Source organism: Lytechinus variegatus, chromosome 1 (genome assembly GCF_018143015.1).
Source record: "Lytechinus variegatus isolate NC3 chromosome 1, Lvar_3.0, whole genome shotgun sequence".
Lineage (NCBI taxonomy): Eukaryota > Metazoa > Echinodermata > Echinoidea > Temnopleuroida > Toxopneustidae > Lytechinus > Lytechinus variegatus.
Genome location: NC_054740.1, coordinates 35,887,924 through 35,900,544, shown reverse-complemented (window position 1 = coordinate 35,900,544; position 12,621 = coordinate 35,887,924). Strand labels below are relative to the sequence as shown.

The 12,621-nt window shown below is 35.1% G+C and overlaps 1 protein-coding gene across 1 annotated transcript; it reads left to right on the top strand.

Moving 5' to 3' along the window:
* Positions 1-1,927: 1,927 nt before the first annotated feature.
* LOC121412879 (replication factor C subunit 3-like) lies at positions 1,928-10,469 on the top strand. Its single transcript, XM_041605645.1, is given in 9 exon segments — positions 1,928-2,157; positions 3,988-4,125; positions 4,633-4,700; positions 5,239-5,336; positions 5,706-5,887; positions 7,878-8,014; positions 9,159-9,327; positions 10,186-10,192; positions 10,195-10,469. Coding segments are annotated over 9 exon segments (1,068 nt in total). The 5' UTR covers positions 1,928-2,070; the 3' UTR covers positions 10,377-10,469.
* Positions 10,470-12,621: the final 2,152 nt, after the last annotated feature.

Below are 12,621 nucleotides of genomic sequence, written 5' to 3'. Positions count from 1 at the left end.
GATGTGTGCAAATTTTTCCGCAAAATGTATGGTATGAATGTATATCCTAATGGAATTTATGAAAATTTATGAAAAGAAAAAAATTATTATGAATGAATAATTATCAGGAACCGTGGTGCCATTTTCCCCCTCTAAAGGTTCCCTATTTTTTTTTTTTAAAGTGCACACCTAGTTACCAATAATGCATATAGCATTTCCATTTATTTGAAAGCAAGATAAAAGAGTATTGTAGATTAAATACTTTGCTCACGGGCATAAGTGCCGCGGCCGGGGCTCGAACCCCGGACTTTCCATGTATAGCCAGGCGCCTTAGACAACTCGGCCACGCGCACCTCTTATTTGAAAAGAATGAACGATATTCACCTGTGATCGTGCATAGTCTTGATATCCTCATTCTGAATAGAACATATTTTTCATAACATTTTTAAGCGCTTTGAAAAATCTAGTTTGAAGTGGGTAGAAGTTTTGTTCCCTTTGGTAAAATGACGTTTCATTTAATGAGTTTCGATAGGAAGGTATATATAGGCCTTTTGTAGACCTATTAATTTTGCTAGATATATTGTCAGATAGCGAAGGTCTACTAGGGCGAGCGAACAAAATTACCCATATAGGCCTACACGATATTTGATGTGATAATATGCAAATCGGTGGGCCAAGTGAGCCTACTCGAGAATATATTGAAAGTCGAATGTATATGGGGTATTGCCAAATCCCTAGCTGAATATTCTTGAAACCATTTGATTTTCTTTAATTTCTGGATAATTTGACTTAAAACTTTTTAGGAAACAAGGTCCTGCTGTCTTTTAAAAATTATTTCTCAAGTTACTTCTCAAGTTAAAGGGGACGACGATCACCCTGACAAACAGTTTATTGAAAAAATAGCAAAAAAAAATAATGAAAAATATTGCTGATCAGAAGGTTTGAGAAAAATCAATTGAAGAAAAAGAAAAGAATTAGAATTTCAATTATTTGATAATGTGACTTCATTATGCGAGCAGCTTTCGTGTCATGGTCAAGAAAAATCAATGAAATTTCATTTTTTTTTCAAAAAATTGAAACATTTTTACTAAACCTTCAGTACGTTAATAGACAAATAATTTCACACCCGTTCCTAAAAAAAAATTAATCATCATGAAACATTTTTAAAAAATGAAATAAATGCATTTTAGTGCGTGACATAGGGGGCAGCTGCTCGTTTATGATGTAACAAATCCAAAACTGAAAATTCTATTAAATTTCTTAATATTCAATGGATTTCCCCCAAACCTTCACCAATATTTTTAAAACTATTTTTACAATGAATTTTTTTTCAGGGTGAACTTCCTCTTTAATGGCATGCAAAGAACAAAACAGTAGGCCTATAATGGGGAATAATAAAATACGGAAGTCAAGTTCAAGTTCGAGTTTATTTCTTTCCACTGAAAGGCACAAACAAATGCATTCATTCATGTACAATATCAATGAGGTTTTTAAAAAAATCAGTTAGAATAAACTCATGAACAATGTGTTTAGAATATCAGATATAGGCCCCGATATAGGCCTACAGATATAAAGTTACTTGCCTTTCTTTCTACATTAATTCTATCCATGAGAAAAAAAGTTAAAAAATTACAAACATGAGCCTACAACCAGGGGCGGCGGAACATATTTCCGTGGGGAAGGGGCAAAGCCCCGCATCTGCCAAAAAAGGGCATTTTGGTGCAAGTTCACCATGAAACCAGATAATCCCTAATCTGTGTGAAAAAGTTGTGTGTTAAAGTTGAGCAATTTTTTTTTAAAAGTGATTTGATTGATAAGATATATGTATAGGTTATATATTTCGCGAGAGGGCGTAGTAAGCGAGCGATTTAGAAAAAAATAAAGTAAAGTTGTAAAACTTGCTTTGTGGTCAATCATTGTTAAAATATATATAAAGTTGACATCTGTAAATAATTACCTATCCTTTTGTGAAGACTATATAATTCATAATGCGGGAAATTTGCAAGTTACGCGCGGCGCGATCGATCTTCCGATCAAGACTAACTCAAAGTCAAATTTCAAAATCACCAGCCTCAATATTTGACAGTCAAAATGAGCTTATGGGTGGACAAACACAGACCAACATCATTATCCAAGCTCGATTATCATAAGGAGCAAGCATCAAATCTGAAAAAGTTGGTGAGTAGATTCATTCTGGTTAAGATGCAGATGCCATGGTGGATGTGTATGAAGTGAAGGATCTAGCTGTGTTCAGTCCCATATACTAAAAACCTTGTTAGTTAATGAAATACAGTTAGGAGAGTAAGCTCAGGGTTACCAGATTTCACAAAATGAAATACGGGACAATCGAAAAAAAATATCAACAAAGAAGGCTACACAGCGTTACACCTGTGAAAAACTATAAAGAATTGGAAGAGAGGGTGAACAAAAGAATGAAGGATAGAAAGAAAAGAGATGAAAAAGTGAAAAAAGTTAGGGGAAAATGAAGGAAAAATAAAAAAAAATGAATAAAAGAAAGTTAGAATAAAAGGATGAAAGAAAGAATAAAAGAGAAAAAAGTTTCAGTCATTCTTTGAATTGAATACAGTCAGAAAGAAAGAAAGGAATGGAAGAATACATGTGTGGAAGACAAAATAAAGGAGAGAAAGGAAAAAAAGTAAGAAAAGGGAGGCGGAAGAAAGAAAAATGAGGGGGGAAGAAAGAAAGAATTAAGGAAAGAAAAATGTTTCCTTCATTCTTTGAAAGAAAGAAAAAAGACAGAAGGAAACAGTAAGGGAGGAGGGAAGGAAGGAATTAAGGGAGGGAGGGAGAGAAAGAGTAAGGGAAGAATTATAAGGATAAATAAAAGAAAGAAAGGAGGAAAGAGAGGGAGAAAGAATGAAGTGAGGAGGGAGTGAAAACAGAATGGAAGAAGAGAAACAACTAGATCTAGTTATGAAAACTCAATAATCAGTAATCTGAGAACCCATAATATAATTATACAAATTTCTCGTCGATTTTGTGATTATTTTGGCATGTTTGGTGTAGAGAATCTGCTCCGATCCTACATGCCTAGCTAGTACTAGCCTGCCACACAAAGACAGGAGTCCAGTTCGTTTACGATGTATTGGGTTAGCAAGAAAATCACCTTGCAAAAGTTTATTTATCGATTTTATTGTTGTCTCTGTTTCGTCATCTGTTGGTTATTTTAATGAAAATTTGTCATTTTTAAATACATTTTGTTCAATATTCTGAAATATGGGACAAATAGGCGTCCCGGGAAGGGTTTGTCGGACGCCGGGACAAAGAAGCAAAATACGGGACAATCCCGGGAAATAAGGGACGTCTGGTCACCCTGGTGTAAGTATAACCTGCCCAAAATTCGACATGTTGTTGAGGTATTCTGCAATATTTTTTGTTATAAAATTTCTTTGGCCAAATCGTGGTTTTGGGAACCACTCGTAGATTTGTGTACGCGCACTTGTGTACAAAGTGAATGGATTGGAGGTGGAAATAGGGAACCGTGCGTGTGACTGAATAAAGCGCTGCTGTGTGAAGTGAACGGTTGTTCCCAATATCACGATAATGCCATTTCTTTTCACAAAATGAAATTTTCATCAATGTTTGTTGAATTTATTTGTCTGTTTAATTGCAATGTTTAATTTATTTTCAACATCCGCTATCGCCGGGGGGGGGGCACTCACACTATTGCGAGGTTAGTATATGCTATACTAACCTCGCGCAACCAACGTGTTTTTGTAGTGGATTTTAGAGTTGTCGTTAACATCGCTTCATATCGTGAATGATGTGAGCCGAAACCCATTCCACTACTCACCAGGGCTTTTTCTGGTAGAAAGCGTTCCATTTTCACTTTTTAACACATTTTTTTAATTTAAAAAGGATTAATATCATAAAGATCGCTTTCTGATATTTATCGACCGATGCAAGTATTTTACGATTCATGATATTTATCGGCCGATGGATGATGATCATGTTCCTCTGTGTTATTTTTTATATTTTATTTTACAGGTGCAATCAGGTGATTTCCCTCACTTGATGGTGTATGGGCCATCGGGTGCAGGGAAGAAGACCAGAATTATGTGTGCTCTAAGGGAGCTGTATGGATCAGGAGTAGAAAAACTTAGAATTGAACATCAAACGTTCATGGTAAGGATATGCACGTAATGGTTAACAAGCAGTTTTAAGTCTTCGTTCAAAGTTTGTTTTTGCTTAATATTGTAGTTAGATTTATTCAAAGTGCATCTGGGCCAGATGGTATGGTTCTTGTGTGTGCAGCACATATACTTCAATAATTGTTTTTTAAGAGTTTTGTTCCTGGGCAAGCCCCATCATAATTTTTAGATGTTTGCCTTCTTTCCATGCTTTTGTGTATTCTGAATTACATTAGATTCATTGATAGTTACTGGAGGAGCTCTTTTCCAAGTATGACAGCTATTTTCAGCTACTTCTTATGCAACTTCTATTCCTACTATATACTTTACTTTGACTTATGCTTCTAATATTGATATTAATATATCAACTGAATGAATTATTTGTAATTAGTGCTTGGCTTACATCTGCATTTTGTATGTTATTTTTTTTCCCATTTGTTTGATTAGATTGATCAACCATTTACTAAATTTGTATTTTGTTTGCCTCTTGTTCCCTGCACAGACACCATCAAAAAGCAAAATTGAAATCACTACAATTGCTAGCAACTACCATATTGAAGTCAATCCAAGGTTTGTAGATCTTTCATTTATTTCCTTGACAGATTTAACACAGTCGGGCCATTTATTCTTCTTTCTCATGTACTTTGGGCAAGTCCGTCAATAAATGGATTGTTTTTAATTCATGGACTTTTTTTGACACAATTTTGAAAAAAAGGAATGAACAATTAGCATGAAGATGAAGTGAACTCTCTCTCTCAAAATTCATTACAAAAAGGATTAGTAAGAGAAAATGTAACCGTCCATACATTTACATTCTGTCAAGTCATGTGTTTATCTAAGATGGGGTTTCATTTTATATTTTCCCACAAATTAACAAAATCAGAATCAACAAAAAAAGAGAAAAGGACAGTGTCAGTGCTCAATTAATATGATTGATTACTAAATCAGTAAAATCTGTTTATATTTTTGTATTTATAATGTTTATTAGGTCAACAAAGACCAAACATCTGTTTATTATTTTAGCCATTCTCATCCTTTAATTTGGTGTCATTTGAAAACGTGTCTGAATCATCTCTCAGTAACTTGTGTTTCATATTCCTTTCTTCAGTGATGCAGGGATCTATGACCGTATTGTGATTCAAGATTTGATCAAGAATACAGCTCAATTTCAACAAATGGAAACATCTTCACAAAGAGACTTCAAAGGTAGGTTAAAAATATTGTGATAATTGTTCACAACTACTCGGATTATTTGCCCCTTGCCCTACTTCAGCGGAGTAATTGGGAGTTGTAAACAAATATGGCACTGCCCATATCATGATATTACATCCAATATTAATTCAAGCACGAAAATTGAGAAATCATGCTTGGGATCTTATTTCCACTATGCCACTTGGTTATTTAAATGTATGATATCATGTGGAAGTTTCAGTCTGGGAAAGGAAATTTAATTTGTAAACTTGTTAATTACGAAATCTTTGACACTGAAATTATTTGTTTATTTGATCTGTCTGCCATTTATGAATCAAAGAAGGTCTAAACAAAATATCTATACAACAATTTCTTTCTGTTCAGTTGTGGTGTTAACAGAAGTGGACCGTTTAACCAAAGATGCACAGCATGCATTGCGTAGGACAATGGAGAAGTATACTTCGACGTGTCGACTTATACTATGTTGTAACTCAACTAGTAAGGTCATTCCAGCCATCCGCAGTAGATGTCTTGGGGTCAGGGTGGCAGCGCCTTCTGTTGCTGAGGTAAGAAGAACTTTTTTAATAAGTTTCCTTTACACCAGTGCAACATACTTCAAAATGATAATGAATATGGTATTGTGTTTGCGATGTTTCTTGAACTCAAACTCAATAGAAATACTTAATCTTTGTTTGCTAGACATTTCTAGATTTTTTTAAGAATAAAATCACTTGACAATGATATAGAAATAGTGCATTGCAGTCAAAGGAGCGTGGAGCGTTGTAGCCCAGTGGATTAGTCTCTGGACGTTGAAAGAGAGGGTAGTGGGTTCAAATCCTAGGCATGGCATAATTTCCTTTGGCAAGAAATTTATCCACATTGTGTTGCACTCAACCCAGGTGAGGTAAATGGGTACCTGGCAGGAATTTATTCCTTGAAATGCGTGTGTGCTTTAATCTTAGTAATTACGGGTAATAATATCCAAATCCTTTGGAAGCGCATAGAGACATTATTCATAATTGTGTTATATGCGCTATACAAGAACTGTATATTATTATTATTGCAGTCAATAACAAAGTAAGTTTGAGTGTCTGGCATTAAGAATCAGAATGAATACATGTGGGGATGAAATGTAATGAACATGTATAATTATAATAATCATCAAAGGTCACATGTAAGGGTATAAAACCAACAGTATATATAACAGAATCTGAACAACAGAAATAGAAAATGTGTGTAAATGCAATATGAGCATCAGTTTAAGCATACAGCTTACAAGTTAAAAAGTGGAATGATAAAATCTAAAAGGCCCATCTAAAACGATAATATGAAATCAATGCTGTATATCTTTTTACAGAGTTTTATCTTTTAGATGGGGGTTTGACATTGTGACTTCCTTTTGGCGAATGATATTATCTGTATGATACAATGTGATTGGTGGGTGTTATTGCGAAAAAATATTTAATTCAATATTCATTCAATTCCTACCAAACATTCATACAATTGCGTATAATTGAGCAATTAACATTGTCAAATATTAGATAAAAATATAAATGATCCAAAACTAGTACAAGATACAAGAAAAAAAAATAGAACAACACAGTTATGGAATTTGGCAGGTTGCCAAGATGACAAACCTTGATAATCATAAAGAATTAAATGTTGATACTGGTCGAATCGTATGTTGCCCTATCATAAAATCTGTCTATTTTTTTAAATTGATAATCAATTGTCTTCTTTATATACAAGTGATAAAATCCTCCTCATTCATACAGTATATAATATCTAGACTGTATTTTTATCCTTTCCCTTTTAACCCTAATCATACCATGAACACATATCTGTGAATCCACCGGAGTGCCACAAACACATTTTCATGCAATGGTCATACAGCTATTGTAATGTCTATTGCATCCAGGAGTGCATTGCATGCATGAGTGATTCCATTGTTCAGTTCAGCTTATGGTCAAGAGGTTTAACATTATTGTCTCAGGAGTGATTCTCTTTTTTTATAAATAAAACATTTAAATATAGACTCTTTGAAAAAAAAGTGGCACTCACTGATTATGAGGCCGCCATCAATTACAAGCTCACGATGGCGGTCTCCTGCGTTCATTAAATTTTGTTAATGTTCCTTTTTTTATTACTAAAATGTGAAGTATATGCCCACACCATATTTTTTTTCTAATTATGTATTATGTTTATATTGTATACATTATGAATTATTTTGTTTATTACAAACAATGTAATTATTTTTATAATGTATTGTGAACGCAGAAATAAAAATAAAACAAACAAAAAATTACAGTGAATGACACATTAAGAGTTAACAAGTTAGAAGTTGTTATTATCCCTTCATACTGTAAATTTTCTTATCATGGTTTTGAATCATGAAGATACCTGGGGGCCGTTTTATAAAGCTGTTCGTAAGTTAAGAGCGACTTTAATTTAGCATAAGAAAGGATCACCAGTCGTTCTTAAAGTCGCTCTTAAGAACAACTTTATGAAACACCGACCTGGTTAATGAACATTTTTTGTTTTCATTGTAATACACAGATCACCCAGATCCTCCAGAATGTGTGCAAGAAAGAAGGATTGAATCTCCCTTCAGAGCTTGGCAAGAAGATTGCTGAAAAATCAGAAAGAAACCTCAGGAAAGCCATCCTATCATGTGAAGCATGCAAAGTACAACAGTGCTCGATCGCCACAGAAGTCACATAACAAAATATGAAAATTAGTATACATGACAATCTTTCAAACTTTCTAGGTAAATATCGTGAATGACTGATCATCTTTGGTTATAAGTCAAGACCTTAAATTTCAGTTTAACTTAACCTAGGCTCATATAGTTTAGTGAGTATGATACTAGCATTGATCCCGGGAAGCCTATTGATTTTGAGGTCAAAGGTCAAGGTCACAGTGACGTTTTCATCTTACCCTTCTGAAGTCCTTGTAAAAGTGATAACTTCAGTTAAACTTAACCTAGGCTCATATAATTTGGTGTGTATGATATTAGCATAGGTCCTAGCAATCCTTTTGATTTTGAGGCCATAAGGTCAAAGGTGAAGTTGCCACCTTCTACTTTTCTTGCTCGACCAATAACTCAATTTTTCGTGTTACAGACAGGTGTATTATGTGCTCGCCTTAGCGACACTCTTGTCTTGTTGTTTTATTACAGGATAATCTATAAAGTGAGATTGTGAGAGACTGTTCATGTTGACCACATTGATATGTTGAACAGAACAGTCTCAAAATTAGTAAAATTACATTAAATGAGAACAGAAGTCATTCACACTCATGTTCTAGTAGAAGGGTACCATGGATGGGCACATGATGTCAAATTATTCGCAATTGTTTCTATCCAAATGTATTTTCTCTACAACTATTTAATATTTTGTTTGAAAAATTAGTTGTGTATATAACACAATGTTAAATGTGTTACACAAACTCAGTAAGAACCGTTTGAAATCTGTTAATTTGTAGTGCAATGTGTTGAAACTGTCTTAAGTGTCATGTTTGTTTAATACACAGAATTACCCTATTGTCTAGCTATGTCTAAACATTACTGAAAATATAGAACTTTGTTTCACCTGGTGTTTCCTAAAGCTGTTTGTAATTAATGAATGACTCTAAGCATGACTGGTGACCCTCACTTTAGGCCCAATGTTCCCTATGTAGCTGACTTAAGAACATGTCCTGGTTGTGTGCAAAGTCGTTTGTAACTATATGAACAGCTTTATGAAACATCCACCTGGTCTGAACAAGAATTTAGAATCGAGCACTGCATAAAAAATAACCATCACACCTAAAAGATGTGTTTTATCATTGATAAATCAGGTATCCATTCAGTGCTGATCAGGACATCCCTGAAGCCGACTGGGAGATATTCCTAAGAGAAACGGCCAATCATATCATCCAACAGCAGAGTCCTCGGCAGCTACTAGAGGTCAGAGGTCGTATGTATGAACTCTTGACCCACTGCATCCCACCTGATGTTATCCTCAAGGTAAATTGAGAGAGCATTAATTAATATATCATTGGTATATTACTTCTTTCAGTGATGATACTGTAAGTTTGCTGCAGTAATAGGAGGTAATTACGTGGCAATGGATCGGGTGGGAGAGTGATCGTAAGGAATGTTTGTCTACTGTTGGTCTGTTAGGCAATTCAACTATGCAAGATGAACGATTCTGATCATGGTCATATTTGTTATTGTTATTGCAGGGACTAAGCTGACCATTCTGAAGTGTTAAATTATTGTTTTAGTGGCCCAAACATATAGTAGTATATGTGCAGCACTTTGTAACCGAAAGGAACAGGTGCTATATCAAATGTTATCTATTGATGAAGCGTAATAACTGTCGGATGTGATTTCAATATCTGCATGCTTTTAATTGTATTGTGCTGAAAGTCCCATAGGCAGATGTGCGTATGAAGTAGGCTCCTGTAGTAGGCTACCATCAGTTTACATTGATACGATGCCTGCATGGCATATAATTTGGACTCCTTATTGACGTGGCAATAACTGCACTGTACAATTGTGCTGGATGCTATTTGAAATGATTTTTCGTTCTCTTGCAAGCAGTTCTCATATAATACATAAGACTAGATTGTCATCCAATATACCTTAGAATGTGCAGTTACATACGTATAATTTCTGTCATAAATCATAAATCTCATCTGGGCCTACGACTTTAGTGACAATATTAACTACTTTAAGAAGGATTATAAATATATATGAATCAACTCTAGAGTTTAAGCCATAATACCAGTTACCGAGTTATTTCAGCAGATTTCACTAATTGAAGATATTACCTCTGTAACTTGAGAGATTAGTTTGTTTTGTTTTTTTCTCCTCAATCAGGGACTTCTCCGGAGCTCCTGAAGAATTGTGACGGTCAACTGAAGACGGAGATTACCCATCAGGCCGCTTTCTACGAGCATCGTATGCAGCAGGGTAGCAAGGCTATCTATCATCTTGAAGCATTCGTTGCTAAGTTCATGAGCATCTACAAGAGGTACCTTGAAGAAGGATTTGAAGCCATGATGTTCTGAATGTATTGATAGATAGATATTCATGACCCCTAAATCTGCTGAGAGCATGACATGGAAAGAAGTATATGGGACCGGACAAGTGACCTCTTGTATGTTTTGGTCACTGATCTCTCCCCTACCTGGATGGGAACAATAACGCTAATTGGCCTATTCCGTGTTGAAGCACCGGAAGTTGGTACCTCCGCACGCCGAGTTCCCCCAAAAAGCCAAAATCGGAGTAGAGTCTGGTACACGGCAATAGTGTCAATTCTTAATTATACTTACCAAATCAACTCTTATAACAGCACTTTTCAATGTGAATTTATACCTGATACAAAGTTTAAGATGTCGTCCTGTGCCACGTATAATTGCACTTATTGTGACGACCGTGGAAACAGAGAAAATGGATTACTTTTCACAGATAAGACAAGCTGGTGAACTGCATAGTTGTAGACTTTATGTAGTCCCATGTGCTCAAATACATGTGCGGTAATTCTAAATTACCAGAGCAAGTTTCCAAAACTTTAAAACTCCGGGGGGGGGGGGGTTATCGATTGTTGTGATTTCTCTGGAAGCGTGATGAATTCAAACCATGATTCAAATGAATATTCAGTTTATTAATATTCACAAATGTCACCAAGTTTTATGAGTTTATCAATCATGTTTGGACAGAAGAATATCACGACTGAGACACGAAAATACTGACCGTGTATAGCATGTATTGTGAAACTTAAGTTAAGACTGAAAATCTGCCGTTTCGGAGGAGTTAAAAAAAATATTTTTTGCAAGCATAGATCCTGACCGAAATAGACTGATTTTTGGGACAAGGACTGGATCTACAAGGTATTCTGAAAATTATTTATCTTTTATTTGTGAAAATTACAAGCTATAGGTACATGTACGGTATAGGACTAGGACTTTAGGGGCTTATTACGTAACTTGTGGCGTGTGAATTTGTGATATTTCTCTGTCAACAATAGATCGAATTATTTTTTCCAAGAACTCTTTTTTTTAAGTACGTAAAAAAGACATTAAGCTACAGAGACGGATTAACAGACTTCAGAAATTTCACAGAACTTATTTTGAGATGCCGAATGTCTTCAAAGAAAAAAATGTCTCGGTGGCGCAAAAAAGGGGGGGGTGTTATCAACCAGAAAATTTAGGGGGTGACGCAATAAAAATAATCTGACAAGCAAAAAAAGGTTATCGACCCAAAATTTAGGAAGGGATGCAAAACAAAAGAAATAATCTGACAAGCATCAAAAAAGGGTTATCAACCAGAATTTCAGGGCGGACCACAACGATTTTAGGGGGTCCACCTGAATTTAAAGGGGATGCAGGAAAAAAATTGACAAGCAAAAAGAACAAAAAAAAAGTTGTCAACATAAATTTTGGGGGGTCTGTCCCCCACCTAAAATTTAGGGGTACAGGAACCCCCCCCCCCCCCCCCCCCCCCCCCCCGCTTCCGCTGCCTACAGTGTATATGAACAAACTGGTAGAGGATAATTGAAGAGGGTCGATCGATGTGACAGAAGGAAAGAGAGAGAGAGAAGGTCAAGTCCACCTCAGAAAAATGTTGATTTGAATCAAAAGAGAAAAATCAGACAAGCACAATGCTGAAAATTTCATTAAAATCTGATGTAAAATAAAAAGTTATGACATTTCAAAGTTTCGCTTATTAAAAAAAATAGTGATATGAACGAGCCAGTTACATCCAAATGAGATTTTACTCACTATTTCTTTTGTGTTTTATAGTTTGAATTATACAATATTTCAATTTTTACGAATTTGACGTTTAGGACCTCCTTGCCGGAAGCACAAAATGTTAAAATAATGGAATACCAACCGAGATGTGCATATAACTGTTTTGTGAAATGAAGCGAAACTTTAAACTGCCATAACTTTCATATTACATCCGATTTTGATGAAATTTTCAGGGTTATGCTTGTTGAATTTTTTTCTTTTTATTCAAATCAAGTTTTTGTTGGGTGTGGACTTGTTCTTTAAAGGGCGAGTCCACCTCATGAAAATGATTATTTGAATAGAGAGAAAAACACACAATAATGCTCAAAATTTAATCAAAATCAGAAATAAAATATGAAAGTTTTACATTTTCAACGTTTGAAGACGATGAAATTTTCGGTGTTACACTTGTTTGATTTTTTTTTTTTTTGGGGGGGTGGGGTAGACTTAAATTATAGGGGGGTTCAAGCCCAGTTTTATAAGCCTTCATAACCTAGAAAGTCCTCGTCATATCGATCCTAAG